Source organism: Lissotriton vulgaris, chromosome 3_1, assembly GCF_964263255.1.
Source record: "Lissotriton vulgaris chromosome 3_1, aLisVul1.2, whole genome shotgun sequence".
Classification (NCBI taxonomy): domain Eukaryota; kingdom Metazoa; phylum Chordata; class Amphibia; order Caudata; family Salamandridae; genus Lissotriton; species Lissotriton vulgaris.
Window position 1 is genome coordinate 1,883,110,773 of NC_141689.1, and position 16,735 is coordinate 1,883,127,507.

The 16,735-nt window shown below is 44.0% G+C and overlaps 1 protein-coding gene across 2 annotated transcripts in view; it reads left to right on the plus strand.

The window, feature by feature from the left end:
• GLRB (glycine receptor beta) overlaps nucleotides 1-16,735 on the plus strand; it is a 202,013-nt gene that overhangs the window by 47,650 nt on the left and 137,628 nt on the right. For both annotated transcript variants that reach the window (XM_086962344.1, XM_086962345.1), the window contains exon 3: nucleotides 1,497-1,603. In XM_086962344.1, coding sequence (XP_086818470.1) covers nucleotides 1,497-1,603 — 107 coding nt within the window. The remainder of the gene's footprint in view (nucleotides 1-1,496; nucleotides 1,604-16,735) is intronic.

Below are 16,735 nucleotides of genomic sequence, written 5' to 3' on the forward strand. Positions count from 1 at the left end.
GCATACCCATGAGTGGGATGGCTCTCCAACCTTCTGTCTCCCCCGGGGTTTCTTCAGGATCCACTGGGAAGGGTCCTTCAAAATTGCCACAGCGACCTACCCATTGACCTGCATTGAGCCTGCGGTCGTGCTCCCACTCTGCACGCGGCCTCCGTGGGGTTCCTGGTTACTTACCTCGTGTGGTTCCTTGGGCCCCCAGCATTTCTAAGTCTTCTGGGTATAGTCTTGTCTTGAGTCATGGTTCGCATACCATTATTTTAGTACATAGTTTGGTCTTCCCCTGGCAACCACTGTGTATGTGTGCTACTTACCTGTTTATTTGCAACGTATTGTGTGCATTGTGTAGATCTCTGGGTAGGAAATATTCGTAGGTGCTATTGAGTGTCTTATAATAAATACATATTTTTATAAATGCACTGTAGTTCTTTTTCACTTAATCTAAACCAGTAAGATTAGCTCTGGTAAAACGAGCTTCTTTACACTCCTTCTGGACTAAGCCTGAAGGCTGCTTGCCACAGCTACCACATTGAGCGCTTTCTAAGCTAGTCGAATACCACTATAAGGGTTGTCTGAATTGGTGCAGTGTGCCCACTTAAATAAGTGTGCATCATATACCAAGCCAGCTTCTCACAATTCCCATGTGTAAGACGCATCCGTAACCTTCTAAATAACATGTTTAGCTAACAATGTTTTGAAGATGAAACCTCTGTATGAATAAGAATTGTATTTTATTTTTTTGCACAGCAACTATTTATTGATAAAAATCAGTTGAAAAGGTCCAGATTTAAATGCTGAACTTACAGTTTTTTAGCTCTTTTAACTTTACTATGTCAGCATCTCAGCACATTATGCATAACGCCTTTAAGTGTGATTGTCTAGTGCAATTGTGCATGAAATGTGAGTTTTAAGTCTCATTAGTTGTGCACATTAATTAACATTATTTGTAGATTAGCATTTTCTTTTTAATAAAAAATTCCCCACATTCCTCCAGATGTTATTTCGTAGGTCTCTGGTGATTTATCCCACCATAAAAGTTGACGAACCACTGGAAAGTGGTAGGATAGCCTTATTATTTATTAAGGATTTGTGTATTAAAAGTTGTTTGCCATAAACTCCTCTTTCTAATGAGTCTCTTTCTAAGAAAGAAATGTTTAGTTACTGCTTCCTCAACCATTTTTTGACTTTGAATAATGGCAGCACTCGTGTATATTTGTTAATAGTAAATTAATGTAATACGTTTAATTTATTATTCTCAATCAATTCCCTTCGAAGCAAGCAAAACATGTTTTATTCGGACACCGTTTTTCGAAATTGTAACAAATGCTTGTGTTTTGTTGCGTTGTTTTAACAATTTACTCGAAAGGGCTGTGAGTTGTGCGTGTAATCATGAGGAATACATTCTTTCATATTTTAAGAGAAAATAACTAAAACCTTCAGTACCACAGGTTCGTCTAACGCAAGGTAACCTTTTTAAGTTATACTGTTTTTTCTTACAGACAACAGTCGGCAGAAGATCTTGCAAGAGTACCTGCTAATTCTACAAGCAATATCCTGAATAAATTGTTGCTGACTTACGACCCTAGAATTCGACCTAATTTCAAAGGTTGGTGGTGATAGAGTACAGTTTACCCAGCCAGTATGTATTTTTTCAGAGGTCGCAATTGTTTGCACAAACTGTATTCGTACCAGGAAACCCGAAATTGGTGCTCTCTGCATATTACACAGCTGTTTTATTTAATTTTTTCATTAATAATGACATATTTCAACTCAGTAGGGCAGAGGATGAGACCGATGGAGAAAGGTCCAATAGTCCATCCGGGGACCTCTTGATTATTTCAGATGCCATCTGATTTGAATACAAGAAACCTAAGCGAAAGTACATGAACTATGCCGTGAGACAAGAAATATGTTGAAGCAGACGAGCAGCTCTTAAGTTTTCCTGAGGGGGCTACTCGTTATTAGGCATGTCCTTTATCCTCTGTGACCTCAGGAGAAGTGAAATAACTTATGATGCCACCAAAAGTTATATATGGTTGAATTGAATCACAAAGGTTGCAAAAGTATCCGCTTGCACATTGCTTGTCAACGCCTGTGAGATCATTTGATGAGTGCTTTTAGTCGAAAAATCGCTGTAGCTTTGGCTATTGTCCTGTAGAGAACAGTGTTCGTATGATTGTTTTCCATTGTTTAAATGGTTCGAGCTTCCCTTCTCTGTTTTTCATAATATTGGGGTTTGCCTGACAGTCTCAAGCAAACATACAAGTATTTATGGGTGAGCCTGCTCTCGACTCTGCCATTATGCCATGTATGGCACCGCTAAAGCAAGTTTGTCTGCGATATATCAGGGTCACTATTATGCCTGTTATTGCCACTGCTTTACAAAGATATACTTCATTGCATCTTGGATAACTTTGGGCTAGGGTTTAGCCGCACTTTTGTTTGAGTAATCCATCATTATGCTAGTAAGCACCACCGGATGCCAAGGATAGCTCCTCCATAGAACTCATCCACCCAAACCTCATACCTACAAAGGTAGTAGCATGGTAGGATAAGTTTGAATATTTACTTGCATACACTGACTCATAAAGACAAAAGCGTACTCTCCCATGCGCACACATGCACTAAAATGCAGTGGAAATTCATTTTATTTGGGAAAGTCAAAACAGTAATTTTCATGTAGGGGCTTTTATTCAACTCCTGGCCATGGAGCACAGAAGCCCTGTTTTCTCCAGTATTGGGGTATCTTTCATAGATTCACATGCTTGAATCATTCCCCGTCTAAGTGGGAGTCCCACGGTACATAAAAGCAGTAAGTAATTACTCTAACATTTAAGTTAATAGAGAAAAACCATTCACTTTAATATCTAGTCCTTGTCATTCGGTATGGTCCAAACTCCAGCCAGTCAGGTGACGGCACCCACTAGAACCCTCTCCACAATGGCTCTAGGCTCTCCGGTTTACTACCGCGCATCTTGTGAAGGGAGTCTCCCCGAGCTGTGCTCAGTTCTTCTTCTTGACCTTCTGATTTCTTTAGATCTTGCTTTTCAACTTACTCTTCAAAAAGATCTCTCTTGAGGCATTGTGAATCTTGAGGGGAAATGAGGTCTTCACCCAGATGATCCCCACAAGAGATTTATCTACTACCTTCACCCTGAACATCAGGTGAGAGACTGTAAAATTTGCAGGACTTTTTCTCAAAAAACCTTGAGCGATAAAGGATGATGCCTTCTTCTGTGGCTACAGAAGCTTAAAACAAAGGACAATCCTTTATCTGACGAGGAGAGTGATTCCTCTTTAAAGACTTCAGCATCTAAAAATAGAGCTAGTGAGGCAGATCTGGTATCTCCTAAGGCTGCTAAGGTATTGAAAAAACATCATCCCACCTAAAAACATGAAGATCAGCCTTCATCTTCAAAACAGGAAGCAGCCCCTCTTAAGGGTCAATCTGTGCCGTCTATGCCTTCAAAATCCTCTTAAAAATCGAACCAGGCATCAAGGTCTCTTCCCGAGACAATTTTACCACCCAGAAAAGATGTTCCGTCGCCTGGACGCCGACTTTCTCTTCTCCTCGACCCAAATGATTGTCGTCTGCATCTTCTCCGTCGACGTTGGTATCCGTGAAGGTGAGACTGTCATTGATAACTTTGTCATCATCATCGATGGAAAAAGAAGCGCCCCCCATGCATTGCAGGCAATAACTAAAGTTATAGATGGGATCCCCTAATCCGCACCTCTTGGGGATAGATTGCTTGCTGACCCCATGCACACTTGATTATTTTCATGTACGTGAGCGAAATTACTTAACTCTCCAGACCCTCCGGTGAGCCTGTGTGCTCACTGGCAGGCAGACCTGGGGGAACTTGAGGAAGAGAACTGGCTTGATGCGCTATCCTCCCCGCGGTAGGTGGTCATAACGTCGCGACTGCGGCTGGTTTAGCTTAAAAAACTTCACAACACCTATGTCCCACTTACCACTTTACTTAAGATGGGTTGCATTACTGAGGCTGACTGCATGCGGAAGTGTGGGGAGACAGGCTACTTTTTCCACACAATCTGGGACTGTTCACTCACTCAAGGGTTTTGGATCACTGACATGGTGTGATTGAAGAGGTATGTGGGAGTACCTAGCCAATGTATCCCAAGACCTCTTTACTCAACATTTGGATTGCCACAGATTTCAGTTGCATGGACAAATTATGGGCGACAGTGGGTTATATGATTGCAAAACAAAATATTGCATGTTAATGGGGAGGTCCCGGATTTGCCAACGATAATGGAATGGGAACATGATGTTGACGTGTAAGCTGGCGGGTCGAGCGGTTTATGTAATTAGAGGATGCCCCAAAAAATGGGATAAAGTTTGGGGGAAGTGGAATAAGTATAGAGGCAATATTTGTACCTCTCCTTCACAACAGGTCGGCGAGCTAATGGAATTGCCGTCCATTGAACCTGAGTTGGGTGGGGGCGGGGCATTCACTACGTGGAATGTTTAGTATCAAGAAGTATTGTTTATAGTAATCAGATGTTGCGCTATAGGTTTGTATCTGCATCATACTATGCAATTCGCAATAAAAAGTTTAAAAAGAAAAAAGAAGCGCTCCTTGTCAGGATCGTCGTCGACGGAAGCCTCATCGCCGCCCCTGCTGACGGCGGCTCCCAAAAATAAGTCTCCTTTGTTGACAACGGTAGCTTCGGCGATGGTATCCTCGTCTACTAACTTCGTTAATGTCCAGACTGTCGACGGAAGAACTGTTGATGAAACCTTCATCTTTGACAATTTAGGACTACCTAAGAGAAGGCCTTCTCAGGAGGCAATATTGCCTGTACACACCTCTCCAAGTAAGGTGTCTTCTTGTCCTCCAGAAAATCTTTTTGATTATAGAGCAGGTGAAGAGAAATCAGATGATGATGATAGGTTCGGAGCAGCTCCCAGTCCGTCCAAACTTCTCATTAAGTGATTAAGTGCCAGGACGATGACTGAGGACTATGTATTTTACCCTGAGGTTACTAGTCCAGAAATGCAATCTAAACAAACAATCCAAATGCCAATTCCTCAGACACCTATTCTGCTGCCTTCCTTGCTGGTCCTATTCTCACCCCCCTGCCCCCGACCCCCCTGCCGGTTTCTACAGTACCTACAGTAACGCGATATCAGGACCAAGAGGACCATACTACTGATGAAGAGAGAGAAGTGGAAGAGTTGGACGAGATATCCCTTCCCAACAAACGTGATGACTACCAGATCCAGACACCATCGCCTTCCACTCCACCTCCTATAGATTCACCACCTGAGGATATAGGGGGCTTCCATATCCTTATGGAGAGAGCAGCGAAGAGGTTTCAGCTCCCTATTGTCACTAAACAGGCTGATTGTTTCTTATCGGATTTCAAGGAACAAACATCGAAACCGTTCTGATCTGTCCCAATTGTAGACTTCATATGGCAGGAGGGCTTAAAGGTCATAAACTCCAGCCTCAATTCCAGCAGTCTTGCCTAAATTGGTAAAGAATTACAATGCTCCGGATAATTCTCCTGCTTGCCTTATTGGGCAACCTAAACCTGACTCCGTGATATCACAGGCGGCACAGCATTGTGCTAGAAATCCTGAGTCTCTATTATCGCCCCCTCTGGATAGAGATGGAAGACGTCCCGATTCCATCAGCAAAATATTTTCCACCATGGTGGCAACAACTGTCAGAGCGGGCAATTCTCTCTCTGTCCCAGGCAGATATGACTGGCAAATGTGATCGGACATTTCGCCTTTTATAGAAATGTTGCTGGATGAATCCAAGGCTGAAGCAATAAAGATTCTGCAGAAGGGAGAAAAGATCTCGGCTGAGATCATCAACTGCTCAGTGGATGTTTCTTCCACAGGATTCCGCTAACTGGCTGGGCCTGCGGTCCTGAGGCGTCGGGACTAGCTTAAGGCTACATTTTTAGGCAAGAAGTTCAAACAAAAGTGATAGACCTGCATTAGGATGGCGCTTCCCTATTTGGTCAGCACATAGCGGAGCCCTTCAGACCATCAAAAAGGATACTGATACGGCAAAGGCTCTTGGCACTCTACAGTTTAAAAAAAACGCCCTTTTGGTGAGCAAGAGATCGTGGCTCATCATCCTTTCGAGGAGGCTACAACCAGTATAAACAATATCAACTGTACCAAGGTCAATCAAGGTACCCATCTGCACAACAGCAAGTCATTTAAGCACCTCCTGCCGCTGCCTACAAAGAATGCCTACAGAGGCAAAGATAGCTCCAATAAATGGTGACAACCACCCACTGCCGGCCACTGTTCCCACCAATCCAGTCAAGGTTGGTGGACGAATTTCCTGTTTCTTCTCCGAATGGTCTGCAATAACGGACAGAAGGGTTTTGGACATAGTTTCCAAGAGTCACACTTTGGAATTCTTAAAGATTCCTCCAAATTACCCTCCTAAGGTCCTCCTCCTGCTGATCTAAAAGAGCTTTTGTCCCAAATAAAAATAATGTTAAGGAAGGGAGCGATTTGACGTGGTACTACATTTACAGAGGGCCACAGGGTGCTATTCAAGTTTTTCCTCATAAACAAGAAATCAGGAGAGTGGCGTCCCATTTTAGACCTTTGTTGCCTCAATAAATTTCTAAAAAAGCAATCCTTCCAAATGTTGTCTCTTCAGGAAGTGCTTCATTTGATAAATCAGGAAGATTTCATGGCAAACCTAGACCTTCAGGATACCTTTTTTTCACATCCTATCCTCCCCAGACACAAGAAATTCTTGCGCTTCAGGGAGGCTGGCAGAAATTTCCAATCTAAAGTCCTAGCTTTTGGCCTTCGCTCAGCGCCCAAGTGTTCACCGCGGTCCTAGAACCAGTAGCGGCCCATCTATGTCAGAACGGAGTTCAAATCTTCCCTTATCTGGACGATTGCCTCTTAAAGGCGAAATCTTTCACAGTGGCAAGCAGTCACACTAAGATGTCTTTCTCTCGTCCAATCCTTGGGTCTCTCAATAAATCTACCAAAGTCTCAGTTAAACCCCTCAAAGGTGAAAACATTCTTAGGAGCAACATTGGACACTATCAGGCAAAGGCCTTTGTCTCACAAGAAAGACAACAAAAGATTTACAAGTTAGCAACTTTGCTGCTCACAAGAAAGTCCATTTCCGTCCGCAAGTACAAATTGCTTCAGGGAAAGTTGTCCTCTTGCATTCCCCTAGTTCCCAACTGTCGTCTGCAAATGAGAACCTTGCAAGAGGAACTGGACTAGCAGTGGCTACAGATCTCAGGGTCCAGATATCAGAATAACACCTCAACTGAAAGAAGCACTCCTATGGTGGATTTGCATCCCAAACATAGTGGCAAGCCTATTGTTCATAGTGGACTCACCAGGTTTCACAATAACAGCTGATGCATCCTTCGAAGGGTGGGGAGCACATCTAGAAGGACTGGGAAGAAAGGGAAAATGTGACAACCACCAACTAACATTGCACATAAACCTTATAGAGTTGAAGGTAATATTCCCGTCTCTGAAATCTTTTCTCTCAATAATATCAGGAGCTTCAGTATTATTTCGGACAGACAGCACAACAAGCATGCATTATTTAAACAAACAAGGTGGGACAAGATCAACTATGCTATCCCTGCAGTCACAGCAAATCTGGGATTGGGCTATACAACATCAGATAACAGTGACAGCAGTGCATGTTCCAGGAGTGGCCAGCATCCTAGCGGACTCATTGAGCAGGTCAATTGCAACCAACCACGAATGGGAACTGCACCAACCAAACTTGGATCACATCTATCTGTTTTGGGGCAAACCGAGTTTGGACCTATTTTCAACCACTCTGAACGCAAATGCCAATTCTTCACAAGTTTGCTACCGCAACAGGGATCGTGCGTGAAAGTGTTTTTGATAAATTTGTCAAAGATTTATGCTTACGCCTTTCCTCCAATTCCTTTAGTCCCAAGGGTGCTTAAGAAGATGAGGAAAGAACCCTGCCGAATACTTATCATAGCTCCCAGGTGGCCTCGCCAATTCTGGTTCACAGAACTTCTGCTATTATCAGAGTGCAAACCCAGACTGTTGCGCCCATTACAGAACTTACTGACGGTGAACTGCGGCCAGGTCTGCCATCCGGAACCAACATCTCTGCGATTAGCAGCTTGGCTCCTGAATAATATGAGTTTGAAGACTTAGTTATACCTGCTTACTGTTGGGAGGTCTGAGCTATTGCCAGGGCGCCCTCCACTATCAAGACTTATATACCGAAGTGGAAGAGATTCTGTCGGTGTGCAACTTCTGAAGTGCACCCTATTCAGTCTTGGCCAGAACAATTGCTGCCTTTTTTCCTCCAACTGGCAAAATCTAGCCTTTCTCATTCTACTTTTAATGTATTCCTTGCCGCAATTTCCTTGTTTCGACTGCAAAATGGCTCAGTCTCTTTAGTCATCAAGAATAATAAAACAATTTCTTAAGGGATTGTTTAGAATGTTTCCTCTAATTAGACGCCCTCCTCCGCCTTGGCATCTCAACTTTGCTCTAGTGCAACTCATGAAAGCTCCCTTTGAGCCAATTCATAGGGCTGATCTTAAATTAATTTCATGGTAAACCTCACTCCTATTGCCTCTTACTTCAGCTAGACGAGTAAGCGACATACATGCTTTCACTACTCAACATCCTTTCCTCCAGTTTACTAAGGACTCTGTTATACTTCGAACTAATCCTACCTTTATTATAAGGTCCCATCAGATTTTCACTTAAACAAATCATTCATCCTAAAGGCTTTGTTCCCAAATCCACAGACACCAGCAGAAAGGGCCCTACATTCCCTGGATGTTAAGAGATGTATAAAATTTTACTTGCAGAAAACCGCCTGTATCCGTAAGGCTGATCAGCTTTTTTGTGACCTATGGAAAAATCAGGAAAGGGTATCCAGTGGCTAAACAAGCCATAGCACGTTGTATTTTCTGTGCGATCCAATTTTGCCATCAGAAAACAGGCACACCTCAACATTCAACAGTTAAAGCGCATTCTACGCGAGCAGTCTCCTCATCAACAGTTCTCTTTGCCGGTGTGCCTATTCAACACATTTGCAGAGCAGCAACTTGGCCTAGCAGGCACACTTTTACCAAGCATTACTGTCTGGAAGCTGCAAGTAATGCTGATACAGCTGTGGGACAGGCGTTGCTACGTAATCTTTTTCTATGAGGTGAGCCTCTATCCTTCCCATCTTCATTTAAGTTTTAAAATTGCTATAGTTAAGGTCACTGTGACTGTGCATAGGCATTGTCAGATTACTATATAGGTATATAAATAAGTGGTACATAAGTGTGATATAAACTGGGTGATGTACAATTTTCTTTCGTATTCTGTGTACTACATTCTTTCTTGTATGAACATTCATATCTATGTGATAACTGCTATCTACTCTGATTCAAGCATGTGAATCTATGAAAGATACCCCAATACTGGAGAAGAAAATAAGTTCCTTACCTGTAAACTGTGGTTCTCCAGTATTTGTATCATTCATAGATTCACATGTGACCCAACCTCCTCCCCATAGAGTCTTCCTGTTTTATTTACACATACTACACTTCTGCTCGAAAATCTGAGATCCTGGAGTCTCTGTGGAGAGGGTTTTAGAGGGTGCTGTCGCCTGAGTGTCTGGAGTTTGGACCATACCTAATGACTAGGATGAGTTATTAAAGTGAATGATTTTTCTCTTATAACTTTAATGTTAGAGTAATTATGTACTGCTTTTTATATACCGAGGGATTCCCATTTCGACGGGAAATGATTCAAGCATGTGTATCTATGAGAGCTACCAATACTGGAGAACCACAGTTTACAGGTAAGTAGCTTATTTTCTTTTATTCTGCTTGCAGTTTGAGATAGCTAAATATAAATTTGTGTTCACTGCTAGACTTTATATTGTCATTGGAATCATTGATCTCTTGATGTCCACAGTTCAGGTCGTGGATGCACACCATCTGTAAATCTCAAGAAAGCGTGTTGTTCTGGTGTTTTACAGGTATTTGTGTTACAGGTATTTTTGTAGTGCACGTTTGGCCAATGATGCCCTTTTGAGACGCTCCCTCAGTATACTTATTTTGTTGTCATTAACAGAGTCCAAATTACATACATTTAGCAAACATATGTGCAGTTAAAATGAGTAATATATAATTTTTTATGATGTGGTCCAAACCAGACATAAACAAGAGAATTCATGGTAAAGGATACAATCTATACTACTATAATAAAGGAAGAACTTTCAGCCTTTGAGGCGGGTAAACTCGGGAACCACAGCGTAAATCCACACACCCGATACACCGTTGGAATCGTCAGGGTGTGTAGATGGTTATAGGCTATATAAATGTAAAAAAAAAGTTATTTAAAAAATTTACAGTAAAAATAAAAAGTTATCCCTCCAAAGTAGTGCCGGCAGCGACGTGCGTGCTCACGTCAGGAGCGCGGGGAGGAGCGGCGTCCAGGAGCGCGACGAGGAGCGGCGTCCAGGAGCGCAACGAGGAGCGGCAGACAAGGCGCGGGGGAGGAACAGTGACGTGAGGAGCAGCGGACAGGCCAGCGGAGGTGCGAGCAGCGGACAGGCTGGAGGAGCGGCGACTAAGTTAAGGGAGCGGCGGACATGGCGCGGGGGAGGAGCGGTGACGTGAGGAGCAGAGGACAGGCCAGCGGCGGTGCGAGCAGCGGACAGGCGGGAGGAGCGGCGGCTGAGGTAAGTGGACCCATGTCGGGGCAGGCGGGAGTCCGGGCAGGCGGGGGATACGGGCCGGGCGGGGGCCCGGGCTGCTGGACAATGTCGGGGCGGGCGGGGGTCGGGGAAGCCTGTTGCTCCCGGACAAGGTCGGGACGGGCTGCTACTTATTGATAAGGTGCCATATTTTAATTATTTTGGGAATGTTTTTAATATTAAATTGGGATAATCTAATTGTGGCTAGTAGTCAAAACACCAGCAGAATGATAGAGGGTCTTTTTCGCTTTGCTGGTAAGCTCGGACATCAGCTGGTTGCAGAAATGTTAACTTTATATAAATCCAAATGCCTGTCAGTAGCCACCTTTGGGGCAGGTATATTGACTACCAAAGAAGCGCCCAGATTCAGATTTTAGAGAACACATTTTTAAAAAGATTGATTCCTAGTAGTTCTTCTACACTTTTCTGTCACTCTGAAGTGGGTCTGGATTAAGTAAAAGATAGGATAAATATTGCCCCATTGATTTTATGGGGGAAAATCTGGACCTCCTGAGGATTTATTATTCTCAAGGAGTATTCTCAGCGATTGTATGAATCTTGATAATGCAATGTTACTTCCCTGGCTTCGTTATGTCAAAGATACTTTTTTATAAAATAGGCATGTTAAATTACTATGATAATCCCGAGGGTATTCAATCGAACATTAAACAGGTTATAAAAAATGCTTTTCGTACTGAATTATGTATGTCTAACCGGGATCAGGGATCACCAGGTTGTGTTTCCAAGTCAACAGCAATTTTATTTGTCTTATACTGTGCATGTTCAATCGCGTTTCCTTATGACCAGATTTCGTCTTTGGATGTTGCACTTTGTTGTGGCTTTTCCCAATCGGGTAGGTTGGTGTTAGACTAACTCCCTGTCCCTGCAATAATTCAGCACAATGCACTTTGTTGTTTTGCACACTTTATAAGGACCCAAGGGCACGTTGTATTAAAACAATTTTAATGGAAATCCATCCCTTTTCTAATCCGGAGGGTTTTAATTACCTATGGTCATTATCTACTGCTGCTATATGCAGCACAGTGCTTAACTTCATTAGAACTGCACTTTTAATCAGGAAACATTATGAATTGTACAATGAACATTTTTAGTGATCTTATGGATTTTGAATATCTTGTATTCACATTGTCAATGAACGATTGGAGGTTTTCTTAAAATCTGTGCTGGGATAATATGACTTAGGAAAAGAAAACCGGTGTACTGCAAATCTAATCTATGCACAAAATTTGTCTTATGAATATTGTCTTGTTTTACTTTTTAATGTATGTAAACTTTTATGATTCCATTGAATCAAATAAAGTTATTTGAACTGAGCATTACGTATGATAAGACTGCAGTCACTTAAAAAATGTCAAATGCACAGCACTTGTTTAATGCAAAATGTTGCAGAATGATTGAAGTAAATTGAGGGTAATAAGAATCCAAACCAGGTGACACAAAATTGTATGAGTTGCTACTTAATACAATGTTTAAATAACACTTCATTAAGACCTTCGGATTCTCTTGAATTCGCCAGCCTATGTTCATTGTGAAAGGTGAGTGCTATGCAAATACTGCGAGAAAATGCCCCTCTTTGCTTGGTAACCTCAATTTTTCTACTGAATTGTTTTACTGGCTGTACACTGCAGCACTGATGTCAAGTGCTCGGTGTATGTTCCCTGACCCCTAAAACACATAAATATTTTAATCTGTGAATAGGTTATTTAACTTTTCTATGAAGCCATAGTATATGGTGCAGAAATGCACTCTTGACATGGAATATTAAACGTGAACTGCAGTGCCTATTGTGCCTTCCACTAGTATCACCAGGAAAATGTGGCTTTAGGCCTGCCATTGTAGCCTGATTGCTGCGGTGTCAAGCCTGGAGTGCGACCTGTTAAAATAACCACTTTTGAGTGGTTAAAAAACTCCCTTCACAATTTTATAAAGTCACCCCTAGGTAAGCCTTGTAGCCCACAAGGTAGGTTGCATGGTATTTAAGACTGGAGCTTGTAGACAATTAATGTAACCATGCCCGTAGTGACAAGGTCCCAAAATCTATTTGCACTGTGGTAGGCTAGCTGTCCTGTATAGAAAACCAGAGTACAGATTTAATGCTAGTACTGCTATCTCAGGTAGTTGTAATGGATATTAAAAATTCAATTAATTGGTGAAGTCATATTTTTGATAATGCTTAAAGAAAAATAACTTTCAGAAAGTTGCCATTTACTTGCCTGAACTGTCAGAATATTAATTAGCATAGGCCTCTGCCAGGCCCCAACCTGTGCTGAAGACCAAAAATCAGTGTGAAAGAGGCGTAAAATACTTCCCAGGAACAAACAGGCTGGCCAGAATGGGCAAAGACGACCCACTTGAACTCCACAGATATTCAGAGCGGGGTCTTTGGGCATCCTTTTGGCAGCACACCATCAAATCCTGCTTAACAGGTTTTTTAAGCCACATGTAACAATTAGGCACACTTGAAAGGGAGAGAACATTATACCTGTGTATGCCCTCTGTTTGCTGAATTACCCTGCTTTTGTCCTACCAGATGTGTGTCTGGGTTTGTTGTGCATACTGGGCCTGCTTCAAGCTTGAATTTAGTGTTCAATATAGTAGGACCCTGGTGATGTCCTCCTGACGCTCCCACAAACACCCCTCTGCATTTAGAGCCCAAGTTTAGTGTGGCAAAAGACTTTGGCCATCTTGCAAATGCCTGAAAGGGTTGAGTAAGCCCCAGGAACCTTTACCCCATTGTTTAGGGCATCCCCAAGAGTAATTTACACCCAGTAGCTCATGCCGGGCATCAATGTGGCATTTCCAGACATTCACTTAAGAACACTCTTGAAAATGATCTAGCATATAGTATTTCGGGCCTGTTTGCAGTAAGGCAAACATGGTTTACACAAACATGGGTAGGTTGACCTTTAGAACTTTTACCCCATTGTTTAGGGTGTGCAGAGGAGTCATCCTGCTCACTAGCTAGTGCCAGGCATAAATGTGGCACCCCAACAGAACACTGCTGGACTTGCCAAAGGATACCACGCAGACTGAACCATCTGCACTTGCATCTGTTACCTTTGAGAAGGACCTGAAGCGATTGGACCCCTTTCAATTTGAAATTCAGGGACTGGAAGATCTCTAAGGATCAAACAGCTGATCCTCTGGGTGGCTTAAGGAACATAAAGCTGAAGAGGGCGTTACCCTGAAGAATTCCAGCTGATCCGTGGCACCAGGACCTGGATTGGACTTTGCTGTTGCCCTTAGCTTAATAACTTATGAGTCTCTATGTGCTCCCCGGATGCGTACTCTTGTGGTGTTTGGGCAAAAGCTTTCCTCCTGATTAGTGGAACTTCGAAACTTATTAGAACTTTTTGACTTCCAGACTTTCACCGGTAACAATACATTTTATGTAGTCAACCCTTGCTCCATCATCCCGATCTACTGTGACCATTAGCTACCATTTGGCGCTTTGTTTTTTTATTTCAAATTTGTTTTATTAGTTTCATGAGCATCAGTATACAAAACATTGCAAGGGAGACATAGTAGGTATATAAGGCAGTCAGGCAGAGAAATATGCAGTATCCAATAAGCATATGTTTGGTTATTTGCATTTGGTGAAACAATAACGTAGTGCTGGGAGTATGAACGCTCCCTCCAGTGCAGCAATGAAATCGTAAGAAGGAAAAACCCCAACTTTAACCCCCTCCCGCTCCCCCCAACCTCCCTCCCCGCTCCCACCACTTCCAGTGTGCCGAACATGTGGGACAAGCAGAGTCATAGTCGTGTAGTGGCCGAAACCATCATTCAGATGAACTTGCGGAGTCATTTGTAGTCGCTGTGAGTCGTAAAATGTGCAGGTACTTGGGACACGGGATCTCATTGAATTCCTTGGACAGAAGGGAGAGCAGCGGAAGCCACACTTTCTGATAAGCAGCCGTGGATTGCGTGAACGTGGCGTGAATGCGCTCCATGCCCTGGGTAAACCATATTTTATGTAACCATCCCGTGTGAGTGGGTCTGGTGGTGGAGCCACACAGGGATAGGACGTGTTGTGTTGCGGCCTGCATAGCAACCCCCATCTGGCAACCCTTCAGAGATTTCAGGGGGGAAGGTGAGTGCGTTGGGTAAGCCCAGGAGGGTGTATGCCGGGAATCTGGGAATTTCCGTGTCGAATGTGGAGTCAATCTCGTCCAAGATAGCCTTCCAGTAGTCTTGGAATTCACGGCAGTCCCAGAGGAGGTGAGTCAGGGTGCCCAGTTCCCCGCAGCCCCTCCAACATAGCGCGCTTCGTGTAGGGTTACCCTTATTGAGCCGGACCGGTGTGAGGTGCCAGTATATGGCTAGCTTCGTCGCCGCTTCCCTGGAGGCAGTGTTGCGGGTGGTGTGAGCGGCTCTGTAGTAAACAGAACGCCATTCTTGGGGTGATAAGGCCCTCCCAAACTCTGCCTCCCACCTCTTTTGGCCTGCTGACTTGCCCGATGGGGAAGTGGGAGTAAGCATTTTGTAAAGGTCCGTTATAAGGTGCTTGTCTGAATCTTTCGTCACCAGCCACTTCTCGAAGGCTGTCATGGGCCTGCCAACCAGGGGTGCTATGTCAGGATGGGTAAGCCAGTGTCGGAGCTGGAAGTATTGAAATAGATGAGGTGAAACAACGTCATAACTTTGAGTTATGTCTTTAAGGGGGAGGAAACCCTGCAAGTCGAAGAGCTGACCAGTGGAGAAGCTACTGATGCCTCGCCATTGTGGGAAAGCCCTGGGGGCGTTGCCGGGTGGGAACTCTGGATTGTCCAGAACAGGCGTCGGGGGAGAGGGGAAGGTGGTGAGTCCCCTTTTGACAGCGACCGCGTTCCAGACCTGCATGACAGTGCGAGTGATAGGAGACTTTAGGAGATAGCTTATTCAGTGCTGTCTGAGAAGGAAAGGGACCCTCCAAAGGGAGGTGCCTGCCATTGCCCTATCCTGGAATAACCAGCGCTTCTCGGACTCCGGCCTGAACCACTCTACCAGAAATCGGAGTTGCGCAGCCTGGAAATATTGCAAAAGATTGGGAACACCCAGACCTCCCTCGTCCGGGCTCCGATAGGCTAGTTGTTTATGTAGGCGCGCCCGTTTGCCCTCCCAAATGAAATGATGGATGGCGTCTTTGAGGGCCTGGATGGTACCCGCAGGGGGGAGCACCAGGAGAGTCTGGAAAAAATACAGAATTTTAGGCAGGGCCGACATCTTGACCGCTGCGACACGACCCAGTAGGGAGAGTGGCTGTTTGGTCCAACGTGCAAGGTCGGACTGAATCCGGGAGGATAGGGCCGTATAGTTGAGAGTCAGCGTGGAGGCCTTGGAAGCAGTAAGCGTGACGCCCAGGTAGGGGAGATGTGCTGCCGATGGAACTCCTCCTCCGTAGGCAGGTGGAGGGGTATGCGTTTGGGCGTTCTTGCCCAAGGGATTTCCCTTGGTTGATTTTGAAGCCGGAGACAACCCCAAAGGATTCCAGTTCTGCTGGAAAGACTGGGACGGAGCAGTCCGGGCGATCCAGGGCGGCAGTGATGTCATCGGCATAGAGACCAGGCGCTTTGTTTTTTGATGCGACTTTCACTTAAATCATTAAAAATCCATATTTCAAGTTCTGCATGCCAGGTGTTTGTCTTTTTAGTGTTATGTTGCTTATAATCTTTTTCTTTTTGTTGTGTTTTCTGGCTTTTGAACTGTTTCATTTACACATTTTCTGCAAGTCAAACCTATCTGCTCTGTGCCACAGCTAACCAGGGGTTGATCCCTGGTTTAAATTACTACGATGTTTGAAAGCATCTCATACAATAGTTACTTTATTACTTGTGATGGCCACCCAGCCATCCCATTCAGTGAACCACATTCGCACAGATACCAAACAATATAATAAACTACAACATAGTTAGTTTATCCCCCCAACCCACAGCCCACCTCCCAACCAAATCACTTGTGGAGAAGTGTGGCTCACTGGTTAGGGCAGGCAGACCCTGAAGCAGAGG